Source organism: Rhinoraja longicauda, chromosome 42 (assembly GCF_053455715.1).
Source record: "Rhinoraja longicauda isolate Sanriku21f chromosome 42, sRhiLon1.1, whole genome shotgun sequence".
In the NCBI taxonomy this organism is placed as follows: Eukaryota; Metazoa; Chordata; class Chondrichthyes; order Rajiformes; family Arhynchobatidae; genus Rhinoraja; species Rhinoraja longicauda.
The window spans coordinates 6,136,280-6,157,848 of record NC_135994.1 but is presented as its reverse complement, the minus strand read 5'-3'; the positions used below and the strand labels follow the sequence as shown (position 1 = coordinate 6,157,848).

The 21,569-nt window shown below is 52.9% G+C and overlaps 1 protein-coding gene across 4 annotated transcripts in view; it reads left to right on the top strand.

Annotated features, from left to right (window-relative positions):
* Positions 1-21,569, top strand: part of LOC144611935 (beta-1,4 N-acetylgalactosaminyltransferase 1-like) — a 95,690-nt gene that overhangs the window by 31,093 nt on the left and 43,028 nt on the right. For all 4 annotated transcript variants that reach the window (XM_078431280.1, XM_078431279.1, XM_078431281.1 and 1 more), the window contains 4 exons: positions 8,000-8,215; positions 9,623-9,799; positions 11,507-11,613; positions 13,536-13,573. In XM_078431280.1, the coding sequence (XP_078287406.1) occupies positions 8,001-8,215; positions 9,623-9,799; positions 11,507-11,613; positions 13,536-13,573 (537 nt within the window). In that variant the 5' untranslated portion in view covers position 8,000. The remainder of the gene's footprint in view (positions 1-7,999; positions 8,216-9,622; positions 9,800-11,506; positions 11,614-13,535; positions 13,574-21,569) is intronic.

The following is a 21,569-nucleotide window of genomic DNA, read 5'->3' as shown; positions in this document are numbered from 1 at the left end:
CATTGGGAACATGTTATCTGCCTCTAATGTGTCCAATCCCCTAATTATCTTATATGTTTCAATAAGATCCCCCCTCATCCTTCTAAATTCCAGTGTATACAAGCCCAATCGCTCCAGCCTTTCAACATACGGCAGTACTGCCATGCAAGAAAGGTGTCTTGCCGGTGAAAGATATGAGATTTTTTGTTGTAACAACAATACTGCGACCGCGTGTGGGACCCGCAGTGTTAAGGTCCTGTACAATACTATGGTGGCGGAGGCTTGCACCGCGAAGGGACGCCCCAATAACTGCCTGCAGGCAAGTTGGCAGTGCTTGCGCCACCTGGTCCAGTTTCGTAGAATAGTATGCCACTGGCCTTTCGTACTGGGAACATGGGGGTATTACACGGGGATTCCTTGCAGGGAATCAGGACGCCTTTCTCTCTCAAGGCTTCAAATATGGGTCTGATCCCCTCGATAGCCTCCTTTCGGAGGGGGTCTTGTCTCTGGTAGGGGCAGTAGGATGATCGGGGGCTGACCTTTACTGGTTCAATTCAGGGCTTTCTCCAAAGACAGGGCTTTCTCCATCGCTGCTCCCACCCTATGGAACTCACTACCCCAAACCGTTAGAGACTCCTCCACACTCACCACATTCAAAACATCGCTGAAGTCTCACCTGTTCAGTACTGCCTTCAACCACTGAAGGTCACCTCACCTTCTGTCTCCTTTCTCTGTTCATTTATTTATTTACTTATTTATCTTATTTATTCATTTCCCTATGTTCTCAAAATCTCTGTAAAGCGTCTTTGAGTATATGAAAAGCGCTATATAAATAAAATGCATTATTATTATTAATTCCCCTGATTAGTCCCACATCCGCCGGTCCTGCCGACCACTATCCCGGCTGGCAGGTCTTTCAAAATCTCCTCCTCATCCTCAGTGAGATTAAGGATCAATTGTTTCTCTCCCCGCGGCCAAATGGACCTCCTTCGATCCCCCTGTCCTCCGGGTCAGGGTTCTAGTATAAATACCGGTATCCCTTCCTTTGAACACCTGGCCTCTATCATCGAGTCGTTCCCACTTTTGCTCCGCTTCTCCCTTGGCCACCAATTCCCATAAGTGTCGCCACCTGCCCCCCCCTGTTTCTTGGACAGGGAGACGTGGGGTCTGGCCGGGTATTCCCTGAGGAGCTCTTATCCAAATTGACTGCGACAGCGCAGTTTTCCTTATTGTCCCAATAGAGGTTGGTCAGTGTCATGGCAGAACTAGGGTCCTTCATAAATTTGGTCTCGTATTTTTTTTATCCGGTCCTGTGGTAGGTTTAAACCATATTGTACAATGTAGGTCTTCCGCCCTATGTATTATCGCCTCTTCCGGGACCCGAGCCTTGGCTTCTTTGACCAATGCTTTCCCCACTGCTCCTGGTCCATTTTGTGCCAGATCTATGGTGTAGTAGTAGTAGTGAGGTTCGCCTACTCCTTCCTGGACCAATATATCCGCACTGCCAGGTGCCCATGTGACTGCCCTCATTCCGGACCCGGTCGGCATCACCCCTATTTTTAGTCCTTGCATTACATGTCGTACCAGCAGGTTGACTGGGCACGTCGCTGATATGAGGACTTGCTCCTGCCACTGATCTTGGGATAATGGGTCCTTAAAGGTGAGGGGCTCAGTTAAGAACTCGACATTGGTGTGGCCTGTGGCCGATTTTACGGTGATGGAATCACTTTGGAGTACTTGACTCCTGGAGGTTCCTCGTCTTTGGTGATAACAGTCTTGCAAGCCCCACTGTCACACAGGAAAATTAGTTTCTTGCCCTTGCCGAAGAGGGTAATGGTTGGTTTCACAAAGTCCTGTAGACCATGCAAGATACATTCCAGATCCAAGATATTTCAAGTGTTTTCCTGGCTCTCTCTATAGGGGGCCGGCTGTGGATCCCTTATCCATTTTTTTCCCCCCTAGTCAGGATCTACTCTGCTTCTCTGGTTCTTCCTCGTCTTCTGCCCCCCCCCCCGCTTCGGCTGCGGACATTCTCGGGCCCAATGGCCGATTTTTCCGCAGTTGAAGCAGCCATTTCCCTTGGGAGCTCTGCCACCTCGGCCCCTTCCCCCGCCCCTAGCCTCGGCTCCTTCCTTTATACCCCTGTTGGTAGAATACTGAAACGGCAGTCTATTACTCCCTCTATTACTTCGGCCAGATAAACTTGTTTGGTTGTGGTTTTTCTGCTTTTTGCATTTTCTTCCTTAAATTCTCTTAACCCTCCGGTTCTGTAACCCACCATGTGCTTCTTAATATAACAAACATATAACAACTACAGCATGGAAACAGGCCTGTCCGGCCCTACCAGTCCACGCCGACCATTCTCCCTGACCTAGTCTCATCTACCTGCACTCAGACCATAACCCTCCAATCCCCTCCTATCCATATACCTATCCAATTTACTCTTAAATAATAAAATCGAGCCAGCCTCCACCACTTCCACCGGAAGCCCATTCCATACAGCCACAACCCTCTGAGTAAAGAAGTTCCCCCTCATGTTACCCCTAATGTACGAGCTTATTTCTGACCGCATGCCATTTAATAATTCTATTTTTAGTTGTTTGTCCTTTGTCTGCACGCACTCTCTTATTTTATTATAATCAACCATTTTTTCGGTAATGCTCCCTTATACGCCCTTCCATAGCTATTCTCCTTTGTTGGCAAACATGATTGTCAGGTTCCCATTCGAAATGCGATCCTGCCGCGTTATGGGGGGGTTCCCAATCCCCTTCTATCAAACACCAATCAAAACCCAACATACTTCGCAAGGCTTGCTCATATTCAACACTGTTTAACCGATAACTCACGACCAGGTTTCCAAAATGCCGTTGCCACTTTGTGAAACTCTCTTTGGGGTGTGTTATCCCTGTTGTGATATATAAGACAAGGGGGATGTTGTGAGATTGCCGAGACTACTTTGTGTATCCAAGAACTACTTTGTATGGCTGTGTATATAAGTGATGGGTGTGATTAGGCGGTCACTCTGGATGCACAAAGTAGTCCCAGCAATATCACAACACTGCCTTCTTAACATCCTTGAGTGTCCACGGCCGATATACATATTAGGCATGCCGGATTAGGCATGGCTATCATTGGCAGGATATTTCTCTCCCCTTCGCCCACTTTGTTAAAGGTCGGGCGAGGCGGGCTCATTAGGGCCCCCATTCCCTCTGTTATTTGTTCCATAAATGGCCCCAATGGTTTAAAATGAGTTCCTGACCTGGTGACGCTCGGATTCTGTAAACCTGGTATGGGTCCGTGAACTTGGGCCGTTGTGGTCCCAGCTTCGCTCCTTTCTCCCGGTGGCAAGGCCACTCCACCTTCCTGAAAATAGGGAGGGGGGGGCACTCGCCATCTCGGGGTTCGCCGGCAAGGGTGCCGACGCATTTTGAGGCGGCGATCGATAGAAGACCTCGTTGTCTCCTTTCTGTAGGGACGCCGTCGTCTCTACTTCTTTTTTCTTTTTATCCTCCTGCCCGTCCTTCCGTGCTTCGGCTACGCCGAGCCAAATTCGTGCCTGTTGGTAGCCTAATTTATCTTTGTTCATACGTTTCTCAACGGCATCATTTAATATTGCGGACATTAGTTTAGAACAATCGTCCACCAATAATTTACCACTAAACCCATAGTCTCTTTTCCACCTCCGCAGGTGTTTTGCAATTTTCTTTTGCTATCTCTCAACATGCATTTTTCATCACCTTCGTAATATTTTGGGTTTGCCGAACCCATGCTCTCCACCTTCCCGTTAGTACTTACTGCTGCTTCCTGTGGTCAAGTCGCACTTGACTCTTGAAGTCCCTGACTTCGGTCTTACGGCAGCGCCGTTTGGAGAAGTAGTTGCACTACTCTCCGTTTTTTTTGTGCCAGACAATTCCTACACAGGTCAGCGGGGAATCAAACGGTTCGACAAAATCAAATGACTTAACCCGGGGGGGGCCCCCTTCCTACGGAACATTCAGTTTTATCTCGGTCGTGTCGGCTGGACCCCGTCACTCTGTTTCCACCTTCCGTAAATCCTTAAAGTGAGCGCTCTTGGTTCTTTGGAAGAAGGCAACAGAGGTATTGGGGCCCCCACGTTGGGCGCCAATTATGTTAGAAATATGTTCCCAACAAACGACAGTCACAGCAATTTAGATCCAACTGAATGTTTTAATACATGAGAGAGGATTGCACAGAGTACAGGAGTCTGAACAAGTCTCTCTAACTCAGCAGTGCCCCCCTCATTTCTTTATACCATGGAGTAGACAAAGATGTATTGAACACAACTTAATCCCATCATGCAGGTATGTAACACAACTTAATCATCATGCAGGTATGCAAAGTACAATTTAATCAATCTCACCATGCAGGTATGCAAAGTACAATTTAATCAATCTGATCATGCAGGTATGCAAAGTACAAAACTACAGTTAGCACCTAATAGAAGTGAGCAAAGTCTACGCACGAACAAGCATCTGCTTGTCCATACATTATTCTTAAAGGTACAGCCCCGATAACTATAGGAATGAATTTTTAAAATATATATCAGCGGTGCAGGCTTGAAGGGCCGAATGGCTTACTCCTGCACCCTGTTGTCCATGTTTCTAAATGCGGCCTAACCAAAATCCTATAAAGCCGGGGCGGTCATGGTGGCGCAGCGGTAGAGTTGCTGGCTTGCAGCGAATGCGGCGTTAGAGACCCGGGTTCCATCCCGACTACGGGCGCCGTCTGTACGGAGTTTGCACGTTCTCCCCGTGACCCGCGTGGGTTTTCTCCGAGATCTTCGGTTTCCTCCCACACTCCAAAGACGTGCAGGTTTGTGGGATAATTGGCTGGGTGTGAACGTAAAAATTGTGCCTAGTGGGTGTAGGATAGTGTTAGTGTGCGGGGATCGCTGGTCGGCGCGGACCCGGTGGGCCAAAGGGCCTGTTTCCGCGCTGTATCTCTAAACTAAACTAAAGCCGCACCACGACTTGTACTGTACCTCTTGTACTGTACCTTGCCCACGAGCTGTGGTCTGCCCGTGGCATCTAGCGACCCCTGTTTGCCGGTGAATGGATTGTATTTGGCGTCCTGCTTTGGCCAGTCGTGGAGACGTCAGTAGTTGGCGTGAGGCCGGAACCAGGGTTGGTTTTGGGTTGGGGGTTCAGGGCCAGGACTGGGAACCCCGGTCGCCCAGCGACACGTGCAGGGCTGCGTCTGGAGTTCTCACAACGGCTCGGTGCGTTTTGACGACATGACTCTTGCATAGAACCTGCTCCACCCTCGGACAGCATTGACCGCTGTGCGTCGTTGGTTCCCTGGGGGCCATCGCCAAGGGTCTTGAACATGTTTCCACTAGTGGGAGAGTCTAGGACCAGAGGGCACAGCCTCGGAATAAAAGGACGTAGACAATAGACAATAGGTGCAGGAGTAGGCCATTCAGCCCTTCGAGCCAGCACCGCCATTCAATGCGATCATGGCTGATCACTCTCAATCAGTACCCCGTTCCTGCCTTCTCCCCATACCCCCTCACTCCGCTATCCTTAAGAGCTCTATCCAGCTCTCTCTTGAAAGCATCCAACGAACTGGCCTCCACTGCCTTCTGAGGCAGAGAATTCCACACCTTCACCTCTCTCTGACTGAATAAGTTCTTCCTCATCTCCGTTCTAAATGGCCTACCCCTTATTCTTAAACTGTGGCCCCTTGTTCTGGACTCCCCCAACATTGGGAACATGTTTCCTGCCTCTAATGTGTCCAATCCCCTAATTATCTTATATGTTTCAATAAGATCCCCCCTCATCCTTCTAAATTCCAGTGTATACAAGCCTAATTGCTCCAGCCTTTCAACATACGACAGTCCCGCCATTCCGGGAATTAACCTAGTGAACCTACGCTGCACGCCCTCAATAGCAAGAATATCCTTCCTCAAATTTGGAGACCAAAACTGCACACAGTACTCCAGGTGCGGTCTCACCAGGGCCCGGTACAACTGTAGAAGGACCTCTTTGCTCCTATACTCAACTCCCCTTGTTATGAAGGCCAACATTCCATTGGCTTTCTTCACTGCCTGCTGTACCTGCATGCTTCCTTTCAGTGACTGATGCACTAGGACACCCAGATCTCGTTGAACATCCCCTCTTCCTAACTTGACACCATTCAGATAATAATCTGCCTTTCTATTCTTACTTCCAAAGTGAATAACCTCACACTTATCTACATTAAACTGCATCTGCCATATATCCGCCCACTCACACAACCTGTCCAAGTCACCCTGCAGCCTTATTGCATCTTCCTCACAATTCACACTACCCCCCAGCTTAGTATCATCTGCAAATTTGCTAATGGTACTTTTAATCCCTTCATCTAAGTCATTAATGTATATCGTAAATAGCTGGGGTCCCAGCACCGAGCCTTGCGGTACCCCACTGGTCACTGCCTCCCATTCCGAAAGGGACCCATTTATCCCCACTCTTTGCTTTCTGTCTGTCAACCAATTTTCTATCCATGTCAGTACCCTACCCCCAATACCATGTGCTCTAATTTTGCCCACTAATCTCCTATGTGGGACCTTGTCCGTTGCATCGTGTCTAAAGGGCACACTCATCAGTGTTCACATGACCTGCTTGCTGAGACTGCTTCACTGGCCTGGGGCCAAACTTGTGGACAAAACGTTTTTACCCAGAGATTTGTGAACCTGTGGGATTCTCTGGCACAGGAGGCAGTGGAGGCCAATTCACTGGATGTTTTCACGAGAGAGTTAGATTTAGCTCCTCGGGCTAAAGGAATCAAGGGATATGGGGAGAAAGCAGGAACGGGCTACTGATTTTAGGGCCGAATGGCCGACTCCCGCACCTACTTTCTATGTTTCGACTAGACCAAGTGGACCCATTGGGCCCAAACCTCGCCTGCATTGGTGCAGCACCCTCTCCTCCCCACCTTCCCTCCCCCCTCCTCCCCCCCACTCCCCCTCCCTCCTCCCCCTCCTCCCTCCCTCCTCCCCCTTTCCCCTCCTCCCTTTACCCTCCCCCTCCCCTTTCCCCTCCCCCTTTCCCCTCCCCCTCCCCCTTTCCCCTCCCTCTCCTCCTCCCCTACCCCCTCCCCCTTTCCCCTCCCCCTTTCCCCTCCCCCTTCCCCCTCCCCCCTTTCCCCTCCCCCTTTCCCCTTCCCCTCCCCCCTTCCCCTCCCCCTCCCCCCTTCCCCTCCCCCCTTTCCCCTCCCCCCCTTTCCCCTCCCCCCCTTTTCCCTCCCCCCTTCCCCTTTCCTCCCAGGGGATAGATTTAAACTTTAAAATGTGAATAACTTAAAAAATATAACACCGATTTCAACGAAGCATCTTCCATTAGCACCAAAGTGACGACGGTGAGTAAGGTGGGCCTAAAATTGCCACGCTATCGTGTACCCTTTTGGCTGTAGTTCAGGAACAAACAAATGAGACTTTTAGTCCATAGATTAACCAGATGAGTCACAGGCAGAGAGCACTTACCAAGTTCCCCCTCTAACCTACAACATAAGGTGTAAGAAAATAACTGCAGGTGCTGGTACAAATCGAAGGTGTTTATTCACAAAATGCCGGAGTAACTCAGCAGGTCAGGCAGCATCTCGGGAGAGAAGGAATGGGTGACGTTTCAGGTCAAGACCCTTCTTCAGACTGATGAAGGGTCTCGACCCGAAACATCACCAACTCCTCCTCTCCCGAGAGGCTGCCTGACCTGCTGAGTTACTCCGGCATTTTGTGAAATAAATACAACATATGGTGCTTACTTTTACCGAATTTGATTACAAACTGTGAACTGTTTATGTATGTGCTGTTATGTTTGTATGCCATTGTCTGTTCGTTCCTAGTACCTGAACTGATGTACAGCACTTTGGTCAATGTGGGTTGTTTTTAAATGTGCTCTACAAATAAAATTGACTTGATTTGACTTGACATTGCCATGTAAAATTAAGTTCTTTCGATTGCTTGATTTAATAATGCCCCTTCTCTATGATGTCCTTGTAAAGCGTTTCTCCCTGTCTCCAGCATGCGTCCGGTCAAGAAGCCCCTCTGCTGCCTTCTGCTGGTGACTCTGCCGCTGGGGATTTTCTTCCTTTGCCTCTGGCCCCTGAAGCCGTACCGCATCGTTGACGCCAAGTACAGGACCCCCGGCTTTGCCGAGAACCTCCTGGACCAAGGACTCTGGGAGCCCTCTGAGAAATATGCCCACATCTCCTTCAGGGTGAAAGAGATGGTGGCTGGGTGAGTATAAGAAAATAACTGCAGATGCTGGTACAAATCGATTTATTCACAAAATGCTGGAGTAACTCAGCAGGTCAGGCAGCATCTCGGGAGAGAAGGAATGGGTGACGTATCGGGTCGAGACCCTGGGTGAGTGTCCACCGCTCCGGGCGGCGAGGTGAGGTCCGTTGGTCGCACGGGCGCCGGTTGCCAACTTCCTCGCTCCCGAATGCGGGGGGGGGGGGGCCAAAGGGTGGCGTCACCGCCCCCCCCCCCCCTCACGCGCCCCACGCGACCTCGCCCGGCCAGCGGCCCACCCGGCCGCCATTGGTGGAGCGGGAGCGCGTGGGCCGCTGGCCGGGCGAGGTCACGTGGGGTGCGGGGGCGGCGACCTCACCTCGTCCCGTATTTGGGAGCGAGGAAGTTGGCAACCCTACGGTGTGTCCAGTTGCTTTTCACTTCGTATGGTAGCTCAAATTTTTCCCTACACAACCCGCCTCCCGGCCCGGGCGGCTGCCATTGGTGGGGCGGGAGCACGTGGTCGCTGGCCGGGTGGGGTCACGTGGGGGCGCGGGGCGGTGACGTCACCCTTTGCCCCTTCTTTGGGAGCGGGGAAGTTGGTGACCCTACCAACACGGGACAAGGGCGGTCCCGTACGGGACAAACCAATTTAGCCCAAAATATGGGATGTCCCGGCTAATACGGGACAGTTGGCAACCCTACTTAGACTGTTGAGTTACTGCCTGTGCAATGTGCCAGATGCTCCCCAACTTACGATGCTCCCCAACTTACGATGCTCCCACTTACGATATTCCGACTTTACGATGCTGCATACCAAAGATACTAGAGGAGCAAGATGGACCACTCCGTTGAAGTCGCCTATACTGAAGTGTAGTACGCAAAGGAGCGTAACGTCCGCCATTTTAGTAAGCAAAACCCGCTCTGCCTCTCGCAGTGTAATCCAGTGTTTTGGGGGAACAGTATGTGTGATGATGCCATTAAAATGCAGAATATATCTCATCTATCAACTCACAGAATGTTGTTATTTTTCTTTTTAAAATGTTTCTGCATGTTTCTGCCGACTAAAATGGCCGCCGTGACTGACTACGGTTGTTAGGGTCGAGTGGTCTATCTTGCTCCTCTAGTATCTTTGCTGCAAAGGCTGGGAAACGGCAGTGAGCCGCAGCCATGTGACCAGGTGTACGTAAAGGGGTTTTAGACGCACGATATTTTCGGTTTCCGATGGGTTTATCGGAACGTAACACCATCGTAAGTTGAGGAGCAACTGTATCGCACATTTGAACCATGGGATATTAACTTCGGACGGTTCCATTGCGTTTTGGGGCTGACGGGCTATCCCATTTACTGGTCACTGACGGCGACTTCGGACGAGAACGAAACATTTTTCTCTTCTCCCTCTCTCTGCAGGCTGCTTGCGAAGAACGACTGCAGCTGCGACAAAGTCGACCCTGTGCTGAACCTGCCCTTCGCCAGGCATCTTTTCCACCAGGTCTCCGTCCACCAGTTTCAGCAGGTCTTCAAAGAGACCGAGCGGGAGGAACTGAAGAAAAGGAGGCAGCAGGAATATCAGCATTTTCTGGAGAGGTACGAGCAGCGGGAAGCCTGCCCGTGCGGCGTCTGCTTGTCGACCGTAAGAAGGTTGCCTGCAGTTGTCCGCAGCTAGGAGCTGCGTTAGGGTTGCCAACTGTCCCGTATTAGCCAGGACATCCCGTATCTTGGGCTAAATTGGTTTGTCCCGTGTGGGACCGCCCTTGTCCCATATTAGGCCCGGACAGCGTTGTAGGCCCGGACACTGTAGCCCAGGGGGCGCTGTAACCCCGGACACTGTAGGCCCGGACGCTGTAGGCCCGGGCGGCGCTGTAGGCCCGGGCACTGTAGGCCTGGACATTGTAGCCCGGGGGGCGCTGTAGGCCTGGACACTGTAGGCCCGGACGCTGTAGGCCCGGACGCTGTAGGCCCGGACGCTGTAGGCCCGGATGCTGTAGGCCCGGACGCTGTAGGCCCGGACATTGTAGCCCGGGGGGCGCTGTAGGCCTGGACACTGTAGGCCCGGACGCTTTAGGCCCGGGCGCTGTAGGCCCGGGCGCTGTAGGCCCGGACGCTGTAGGCCCGGACGCTGTAGGCCCGGGCGCTGTAGGCCCGGATGCTGTAGGCACGGACGCTGTAGCCTGGGGGGCGCTGTAACCCCGGACACTGTAGGCCCGGACACTGTAGGCCCGGACACTGTAGGCCCGGACACTGTAGGCCCGGACACTGTAGGCCCGGACACTGTAGGCCCGGACACTGTAGGCCCGGACGGCGTTGTAGGCCTGGACACTGTAGGCCCGGGCACCGCCTAACGGAGGTTGCGTAGCCACTGGTGGAGCGGGAGCACGTGGTCGCAGGCTGGGTGAGGTCACGTGGGGCGCGGGGCGGTGACATCGCCCTTTGTCCCTTATTTGGGAGTGAGGGAGTTGGCAACCCGAGGCTGCGTGGAGGCGGAGCGGGTGGACCACCTCGGTTCGATCCTGACATCGACTGCTCGCAACCTATCCAGAGGGGGAAATGCCAGGCTGAGACCACACAACCAGCGCCCGTGCAGCGTCGCATGGGAACACCCAGCTGCATTGCTCCATGAATCTCGCAATTGGTCTCGTTCACTGATTTTCGCTATTTGGGCGCCTCTTTTAAGGCCACAAAACAAAAAAGCGTCGAGCAGTTTGAAGGTGAAAGTTGTGAGTCTTTAACATTAACCTAGCTGCGTGCATCTGCCCCAGGGTATTCTTGGTTCGTTGACTATTATTCCATGGACCTTCCACTCTCCCGAACAACAGTTGCCTTTCAGGTTTGACCTTGCAACAATAACATGTATAAAATCATGAGAGGAATAGATCGGGTAGATGCACAGAGTCTCTTGCCCAGAGTAGGGGAATCGAGGACCAGAGGACACGGGTTCAAGGTGAAGGGGAAAAGATTTAATAGGAATCTGAGGGGTAACTTTTTCACACAGAGGGTGGTGGGTGTATGGAACAAGCTGCCAGAGGAGGTAGTTGAGGCTGGGACTGTCCCAACGTTTAAGAAACAGTTGGACAGGTACATGGATAGGACAGGTTTGGAGGGATATGGACCAAATGCGGGCAGGTGGGACTAGTGTAGATGGGACATTGTTGGCAAGTTGGGCCGAAGGGCCTGTTTCCACGCTGTATCGCTCTGTGACTTTGACCCAGACTCTGGGTTCTCATCCAGGAAGGTAAGGGCTCGTTTCCACGAGCTTCTCCTGTTCTCTTTCTTCTCTCTCCGGTGTTTGCGCAGGACCCATTCCCCGGCCGACATGGTGATCATCGCTAAGGCCAACAGCCCGCTGGAGTACCCCATGCAAGGGCTGCAAGTGCGGCCCCTCAAAACCATCGTGATACCAGGTCAGAATCGCAAGCAATGCAGCGCCACTTTGTACGGGAATCCCGTTACTGGTAACAAACAAGGTGGGGTACGAGCTAAGGTGGGTGAACGGTGCGGATGCAATCTTACTGAAGGCCAGAACAGGCCCAAGGGGCTGAATGGCCTCCTACTGTTCATGCTGTGACAGACCTGTGGCGTTGAATGGCCGAATCTGCTCGCGTGTAAACCTTTCCTACGTTACAACAGAACTGCTGCCTCAGAGACCCGGGTTCGATCCTGACCTCTGTGTGTGGAGTTTGCACGCTCTCCCCGTGACCTGCGTGGATGTGGGTCCTCCGGGTGCCTCCCAAAGACGTGCGGGTTTGTCGATTAGCTGCCCCTGGTGTGCAGGGAGTGGGTGAGAGAGAGTGACGACAGAGAAGGCGTGTGGTCGGGGGATTGCTGGTCGGCGTGGACTGTATGGAGCCCGCCCAGCAGTCCGGATTGAACTGCTTCACTGATGACCCACCCGGGGCGGAAGCTACGTGTCTCTTCCCAGTGTGGTCTAAACCAGCCTGGCTCCCAGTGGCCTTGACATCTTCAGTGATTGGCACACATTTTTAGTTCAGTTTAGAGATACAGCGCGGAAACAGGCCCTTCGGCCCACCGGGTCCACACCGACCAGCGATCCCCGCACGCTAACGCTATCCTGCACACACTAGGGACAATGGGATAATATACAATGTTACCAAACCAATCAACCTACAAACCTGCACGTCTTTGGAGTGTGGGAGGAAACCGGAGCACCCGGAGAAAACCCACGCGGGTCACGGGGAGAATAGACAATAGGTGCAGGAGGAGGCCATTCGGCTCTTCGAGCCATTCAATGTGATCACGGCTGATCATTCTCAATCAGTACCCCGTTCCTGCCTTCTCCCCATACCCCCTGACTCTGCTATCCTTAAGAGCTCTATCTAACTCTCTCTTGAATGCATTCAGAGAATTGGCCTCCACTGCCTTCTGAGGCAGAGAATTCCACAGATTCACAACTCTCTGACTGGAAAAGTTTTTCCTCATCTCCGTTCTAAATGGCCTACCCCTTATTCTTAAACTGTGGCCCCTGGTTCTGGACTCCCCCAACACTGGGAACATGTTTCCTGCCTCTAGCGTGTCCAATCCCTTGATAATCTTATATGTTTCAATAAGATCCCCTCTCATCCTTCTAAATTCCAGTGTATACAAGAAGGTGCAAACTCCGTACAGACGGCGCCCGTAGTCGGGATGGAACCCGGGTCTCTGGCAATTCTACCCGGACGTGGTCTCCCCAGAGTTGCTTACTTACCGAAAGCAGAATTTCAGGGAAACGAAACAAGGGGGGGATTATTGGGGGGGGAATTACCCGACTCCACTTATATATAACATATAACATATAACAACTACAGCATGGAAACAGGCCTGTCCGGCCCTACCAGTCCACGCCGACCACTCTCCCTGACCTAGTCTCATCTACCTGCACTCAGACCATAACCCTCCAATCCCCTCCTATCCATATACCTATCCAATTTTCTCTTAAATAATAAAATCGAGCCAGCCTCCACCACTTCCACCGGAAGCCCATTCCACACAGCCACCACCCTCTGAGTAAAGAAGTTCCCCCTCATGTTACCCCTAAACCTTTGTCCCTCAATTCTGAAGCTATGTCCCCTTGTTGGAATCTTCCCCACTCTCAAAGGGAAAAGCCTACCCACGTCAACTCTGTCCGTCCCTCTCAAAATTTAAAAAACCTCTATCAAGTCCCCCCTCAACCTTCTGCGCTCCAAAGAATAAAGACCCAACCTGTTCAACCTCTCTCTGTAGCCTAAGTGCTGAAACCCAGGCAACATTCTAGTCAATCTCCTCTGTACCCTCTCCATTTTGTCGACATCCTTCCTACTTTTAATGCTCTTACACTTCCTTTTTACAGGTTTAAGTTTACAAGCACCATCTCGGAAACTGTACCAGGTAAGATACTTACAACCTGACCGCAGCGTTCACAGTTATAATGTGCACCCTTTCTCTTCCCTTTACATGAAGATTGTTGATTGTTGAAAGTGGTCCCGACGTTTCAATGCAGTCCCAGTTCCAAGGCATTGCAATGATTGGATCGCTTTATAATTTAACTAGAGCAAGTGGGGCCCAAACCTCTTCTGCATTGGTGCAGCACCCTCAACCCCCCCCTCTCCACTCCCCCCTCCCCTCGCTCCCTCTCCCCTGCCCCCTCCCCCCTTCCCCTCCCCCCACTCCATCCCCCTCAACCTCCCTCCTCCCCCTCCCTCCACCCCTCCCCCTCCCTCCTCTCCCCTTCCCTCCCCCTCCCCCCCACTCCTCCCCCTCCCTCCCCTCCCCCCACCTTCCCCTGCCCTCCCCCCCACTCTCTCCCCCACTCCTCCCCCTCCCCTCCCCCCACCTTCCCCTGCCCTCCCCCCACTCCCTCCTCCACCTTCCCTCTCTCCCCCACTCCTCCCCCTCCCCTCCCCCCACCTTCCCCTGCCCTCCCCCCCACTCCCTCCTCCACCTTCCCTCTCTCCCCCACTCCTCCCCCTCCCATCCCCCCACCTTCCCCTGCCCTCCCCCCACTCCCTCCTCCACCTTCCCTCTCTCCCCCACTCCTCCCCCTCCCCTCCCCCCACCTTCCCCTGCCCTCCCCCCCCACTCCCTCCTCCACCTTCCCTCTCTCCCCCACTCCTCCCCCTCCCCCCACCTTCCCCTGCCCTCCCCCCACTCCCTCCTCCACCTTCCCTCTCTCCCCCACTCCTCCCCCTCCCCTCCCCCCACCTTCCCCTGCCCTCCCCCCCACTCCCTCCTCCACCTTCCCTCTCTCCCCCACTCCTCCCCCTCCCCCCACCTTCCCCTGCCCTCCCCCCACTCCCTCCTCCACCTTCCCTCTCTCCCCCACTCCTCCCCCTCCCCCCCACCTTCCCCTGCCCTCCCCCCCACTCCTTCCTCCACCTTCCCTCTCTCCCCCACTCCTCCCCCTCCCCTCCCCTCCCCTCCCTCCCTCCCTCCCCCTCCCCGCTCCCCGCTCCCCCTCCCCCTTCCCCTCCCCCCACTCCACCCCCTCAACCCCCCTTATCCTCCTCCCTCCCTCCTCCTCCCCCCCTCCCTCCTTAGGAGATAGATTTAAACTTTAAAATGCGAATAACTTAAAAAACATAACACTGATTTCAATGAAACTTCTCCCATTAGCACCAAAGGGACGACGGTGAGCAAGGTGGGCCGAAAATTGTCGCGCTATCGTGTACCGTTTTGGCTGTAGTTCAGGAACAAACAAACAAACAAACAAACAAACAAACAAACAAGAGTTTTAGTATATAGATAATAATGGCCCAGGTAATTTAAAGAGTGAAGTAATCCCTGCAGTGCCCGAATAATCTTGTATTTTGACAGATTTGCAGATGAGTTTGCAGATGATGCGAATGGTATGTTAGCATTCATAGCAAGAGGATTTGAGTTTAGGAGCAGGGAGGTTCTGCTGCAGTTGTACAGGGCCTTGGTGAGACCGCACCTGGAGTATTGTGTGCAGTTTTGGTCTCCTAATCTGAGGAAAGACGTTCTTGCCTTAGAGGGAGTACAGAGAAGGTTCACCAGATTGATCCCTGGGATGGCGGGACTTTCATATGAGGAAAGACTGGATAGACTCGGCTTGTACTCACTGGAATTTAGAAGACTGAGGGGGGATCTTATAGAAACATATAAAATTCTTAAGGGGTTGGAGAGGCTAGATGCAGGAAGATTGTTCCCGATGTTGGGGAAGTCCAGAACCAGGGGTCACAGCTTAAGGATAAGGGGGAAGTTATCAGGCAACTGAACCATCCTACCACAACCAGAGGGCAGTGCTGGACCAATCAGCAAAAAGACAGTACATGATTACAATCGAACCATCCATAGATTCATGATAAAGGGAATAACATGAAAAACGTTTAGTGTAAGATAAAGTCCAGCAAAGTCCCATCGAAGATAGTCCGAGGGTCACCAATGAGGTAGATAGGACTGTTCTGTAGTTTGTGGTCGGACGGTTCAGTTGCCTGATAACAGCCGGGAAGAAACTGTCCCTGAATCTGGAGGTGTGCGTTTTCACACTTCTGTACCTCTTGCCCGATGGGAGAGGGGAGAAGAGGGAGTGGCCGGGGTGAGACTGGTCTGTGATTATGCTGCTGGCCTTGCCGAGGCAGCGTGAGGTGTAGATGGAGTCGATGGAAGGGAGGTTGGTTTGTGTGACGGTCTGGGCTGCTGGCCTTGCCGAGGCAGCGTGAAGTGTAGATGGAGTCAATGGAAGGGAGGTTGGTTTGTGTGACGGTCTGGGCTGCGTCCACAACTCTGTGCAATTTCTTGCGGTCTCGGATGGAGCTGTTCCCAGACCAGGCTGTGATGCATCCCGATAAGATGCTTTCTGCAGCACATCTGTAGAAGTTGGTGAGAGTTCTTGGGGACATGCCGAACTTCCTAAGCCTTCTTAGAGGCCTTGGTCAGACGGGAGATTTTGTACGCTGCTGTTTGAGTTCAGGTTTGTGCTAGATCGTTCAACCTTGGCCACATGCGAATGGTGTGAATCATCGGCCATGGCAACAAGGAACCAGTGGTTATGATGGTTCAACGTTGCAGGGTACCAGTCCCATGCAGTGTTGTGGATGTACAGCAGAGGGAACCAGAGACCAAAGATACTAGAGGAACAAGATGGACCACTCGACCTTAAAAACCGTAGTACGTCACGGCGGCCATTTTAGGAGACAGAAACTTGCAGAAACATTTAAAAAGAAAAATAACAAAAATCAGTGAATTGATAGATGAGATATATTCTGCATTTTAATGGTATCATCACACATACGGTTCCCCCAAAACACTGATTACACTGCAAGAGGCAGAGCGAACGGCGGGTTTTGCCTACTAAAATGGCGGACGTCACGCTCCGTTACGTACTACACTTCTGTATCGGCGATTTCGACAGAGTGGTTCATCTTGCTCCTCTAGTATCTTTGCCAAAGACCAGCATCTGATCATTCACACCCAGAACGGGAAAGCAAAACTCAATGTGCTGGAAGAACTCAGCGGGTCAGGCAGCATCTGTGCGGGTGACGTTTCCAGTCACCAGACTGAAGATGAAGGGTCCCGACCCGAAACGTCATCTGCTCATTCCCTCCGCAGATGCTGCCCGACCCACTGAGGGCCTCCTGCACTTTGTGTTTTGCTCGAGATTCCAGCATCTGCAGTTCCAGTCGCCACAAGAGCACAGGAAAATAGTAGCAGCAACAGGCCACTCGGCCCGTCAATCCCTGCCCTGCCATTCAATATGGTCAATGTCCCAGGCCACGATTCCCAGGGCTCTCAATTCCCTGATCTTTCAAAAAAATTGTCGGCCTCTTTAAATAGCCCACGGTAATCCTCTCTCCACAAACATCAGCAGGGCATCCTAAAGATTCACCACCCTCTGAGGGAAGTCATTTCTCCACGCCTCAGCTTTAAATGACTGGGTCAGGATCCTTCTTCATCAGTCTGAAGACCCAATCTACTCCCCCATTCAATCATGGCCGATCTCTCTCTCCCTCTCAACCCCATTCTCCTGCCTTCTCCCCATAACCCCTGACACCCGCACTAATCCAGAATCTACACCGATCAGCCAAAACATTATGACCCGATGAGCCAAAACATTATGCCCACCTGCCCAATGTGCTGTTGGTCCTCCGTGTGCAGCCCCATACGCAGCAGGGTGCGATGCACTGTGTATTGTGACACATTCCTCCCGTGACCACCATTAACATTTTCTGTGACTTGTGCCACAGTCGACCTTCTGTCGGTTCAGACCAGACGGGATAGCCTTCGTTGCCCTCGCGCATCGATGAGCCTTGGGCGCCCAACACCCTGCCTGTCGCCGGTTTGTGGTTTGTCCATCCTCGGACCACTGTCGGTCGGTACTCACCACTGCTGACCGGGAGCACCCCACAAGCCTTGCCGTTTCAGAGATGCTCTGACCCGGGCGTCTGGCCAGAACAATTTGGCCCTTGTCAAAGTCGCTCAGGTCTTTACTCCTGCCCATTTCTCCTGCATCCAACACGTCAACTTCAAGAACTGACTGTTCACCTGCTGCCTAATATATCCCACCCCTTGACAGGTGCCATTGTAACAAGATAATCAATGTTATTCACTTTGCCTGTCAGTGGTTATTAAAGTTTTGTCTGATCGGTCTATTAATCTCTGCCTTCAGGATATCCACTGACTTGGCCTCCACAGCCTTCTGTGGCAATGCATTCCACAGATTCACCGCCCTCAACGATTCAATCATTCTCTTCCGAACGCCCCGGCAAGCATTTTTTGCAAAGGATTCTCAACTATGTTGCATTGCCAGTTCTCGCCGGAGAATCTGCCCGGGTCCACCCGACCCCAGCGGCTCTGAGGCTTCTCTAGATCCCTCTGTGTCGACGCTCCCCGCCCATGTACTCTGCTAACTGATCAGTGCTGGGTAACTCTAGGAGGAGATATGGGGCGGGGGGGGGGGGGGGGGGGGGGGGGAGAGAGATGGGGATGGGGGGAGAGAGATGGGGAGGGGGGGGAAGAGAGATGGTGAGGGGGGGAGAGAGATGGGGAGGAGGGGGGGAGAGAGATGGGGAGGAGGGGAGAGAGATGGGGAGGGGGGGAGAGAGATGGGGAGGGGGGGGGGGAGAGAGATGGGGAGGGGGGGAAGAGATGGGGGGGAAGAGAGATGGGGAGGGGGGAGATGGGGAGGGGGGAGAGAGATGGGGAGAGGGGGAGAGAGATGGGGAGGGGGGGAAGAGAGATGGGGAGGAGGGGAGAGAGATGGGGAGGAGGGGAGAGAGATGGGGAGGGGGGAGAGAGATTGGGGAAGAGAGATGGGGAGGGGGGAAGAGAGATGGGGGGGAGAGCGATGGGGAGGAGGGGAGAGAGATTGGGGAAGAGAGATGGGGAGGGGGGAGATGGGGAGGGGGGGAGAGAGATGGGGGGGGGGAGAGACGGGGGGGGGAGAGATGGTCTCTAAACCACGCGCAGATACAGATGGCACGCTTTCATCAGCAAGGACCACAGTCACGTCCCCATTTAGCACCGAGAACAAACCGCGACCATTTGCAGGCAACCCAGCCCACAATACACTTCAAAGAGATGTACAAGCTTCACAATGTCAGAGATGAGATTCACGCTGCAGGCAAGTTGATTTTCTTTCACGCATATCCCCAGGAACCGAGCAATATAAAGTTTACAGGACCCATTCTGTGCACTGGGTGGAAAACACTGGGTGGAAAACACTGGGTGGAAAACTCAATCGCCCACTCTCTTTGGAGCAATCTGTGAAATTTCTTGCACACATTTTCTCGCGAACCGCGCCGCTCTGCAAATAATGCAAGGGCGAGGTTTCGAGAACGTCATTCTCCCCGACCGTCCCGCCCCCCCCCCCCCTCCCCCCCCCGGCCCCCCACCACCTTCAAAGAGGTTCCACCAGCCGATGCACCTTGCCCTCCCCTCCCCTGCAGTTCTCAGAAACCGTTGACTTTGTGGCTTCGTGTTTCCATCGCCCGCCACCAACAGCCACCCCTCCACCAGCGTGGCACAGTGCTGTAGGAAGTGAGCGATGGGGTGGGGGGGAGGGGTGGCTGTTGGTGGCGGGCGATGGAAACACGAAGCCACAAAGTCAACGGTTTCTGAGAACTGCAGGGGAGGGGAGGGCAAGGTGCATCGGCTGGTGGAACCTCTTTGAAGGTGGTGGTGGGCCGGGGGGGGGGGGGGGGGTGGGGGTGGGAGGGGGGGGGGCAGGACGGTCGGGGAGAATGACGTTCTCGAAACCTCGCCCTTGCATTATTTGCAGAGCGGCGCGATTCGCGAGAAAATGTGTGCAAGAAATTTCACCAGATTGCTCCAAAGAGAGTGGGCGATTGAGTTTTCCACCCAGTGTTTTCCACCCAGTGTTTTCCACCCAGTGTTTTCCACCCAGTGTTTTCCACCCAGTGTTTTCCACCCAGTGTTTTCCACCCAGTGTTTTGCCACCCAGTGTTTTCCACCCAGTGTTTTCCACCCAGTGTTTTCCACCCAGTGTTTTCCACCCAGTGTTTTCCACCCAGTGTTTTCCACCCAGTGTTTTCCACCCAGTGTTTTCCACCCAGTGTTTTCCACCCAGTGCACAGAATGGGTCCTGTAAACTTTATATTGCTCGGTTCCTGGGGATATGCGTGAAAGAAAATCAACTTGCCTGTAGCGTGAATCTCATCTCTGACATTGTAAAGCTTGTACATCTCTTTGAAGTGTATTGTGGGCTGGGTTGCCTGCAAATGGTCGCGGTTTGTTCTGGGGACGTGACTGTGGTCCTTGCTGATGCAGAGAGAGCCCATTTCCTCCCCCCCCGAAGAGCATTTGTGAAACAGGCCCGGCTCGTACATCGTGGGGCTTTCCCAGTGAATGGCAGGGCCCAGAGAAGTGTTGTCGAGCAGAGGGGTCTCGAAGCGCAGGTTCGCCGTTCCCTGAAAATTGCGTCACAGGCAGATAGGGCCACAGCTTAAGAATAAGGGGTAGGCCACTTAGAACGGAGATGAGGAAAAACTTTTTCAGTCAGAGAGTTGTGAATCTGTGGAATTCTCTGCCTCAGAAGGCAGTGGAGGCCAATTCTCTGGATGCATTCAAGAGAGAGCTGGATAGAGCTCTTAAGGATAGCGGAGTCAGGGGGTACGGGGAGAAGGCGGGAACGGGGAACTGATTGAGAATGATCAGCCATGATCACATTGAATGGCGGTGCTGGCTTGATGGGCCGAATGGCCTCCTCCTGCACCTATTGTCTGTTGTCAAAGGAGGCATTTGGTACATTGGCCTTTATCAGTCAGAGCATTGAGGGGAGAAGTTGGGAAAGACACAGAATGCTGGAGTAACTCAACGGGACAGGCAGCATCTCTGGAGAGAAGGGACGGGTGACGTTTCGGGTCGAGACCCTTCTTCAGACGGAACAAGCCTCCTCCAGTCTGAAGAAGGGTCTGGACCCGAAACGTCGCCCATTCCTTTACCCCGGGAGATGCTGCCTGACCCGCCGAGTTACTCCAGCATGTGTCTGTCCTCGGTGTCGACCGGCGTCTGCAGTTCCTTCCCACACATTGAAGTTGGGACGTTACGTCACAGTTGTGCAAGACGTTGGGGAGGCCGCATTTGTGTTGAGTTTTGGTCGCCCTGCCCCCTCCCGGAAGGAGGTCGTCAAGCTGGAAAGGGCGCAGAGGAGATTTGAGAGGATGTTGCCAGGACCCGAGGGGCATGAGCTACAGGGAGAGGTTGGGGCAGGCTGGGACTCTATTCCTTTGGAGCGCAGGTGGATGAGGGGTGATCTTATAGAGGTGTGTAAAATCACGAGGGGAATAGATGGGATGAATGCACGGAATCCTTAACGCAGGGTGTGAGAATCAGGAGACGAAGGGCACAAGTTTAAGGTGGGAGGCGGAAGATTCAATAAGAACCTTATGGGAAACTTTTTCACTTGGTGTGTGGTGGGTATAGACAATAGACAATAGACAATAGGTGCAGGAGGAGGCCATTCAGCCCTTCGAGCCTGTACGCACCGCCATTCAATGCGATCATGGCTGATCACTCTCAATCAGTACCCCGTTCCTGCCTTCTCCCCATACCCCCTGACTCCGCTATCCTTAAGAGCTCTATCCAGCTCTCTCTTGAAAGCATCCAACGAACTGGCCTCCACTGCCTTCTGAGGCAGAGAATTCCACACCTTCACCACTCTCTGACTGAAAAAGTTCTTCCTCATCTCCGTTCTAAATGGCCTACCCCTTATTCTTAAACTGTGGCCCCTGGTTCTGGACTCCCCCAACATTGGGAACATGTTTCCTGCCTCTAACGTGTCCAATCCCCTAATTATCTTATATGTTTCAATAAGATCCCCCCTCATCCCCCCTCATCCTTCTAAATTCCAGTGTATGTGGAATGAGCTGCCGGAACGAGCCCTATTGTCCTATTTGTACACCTCACA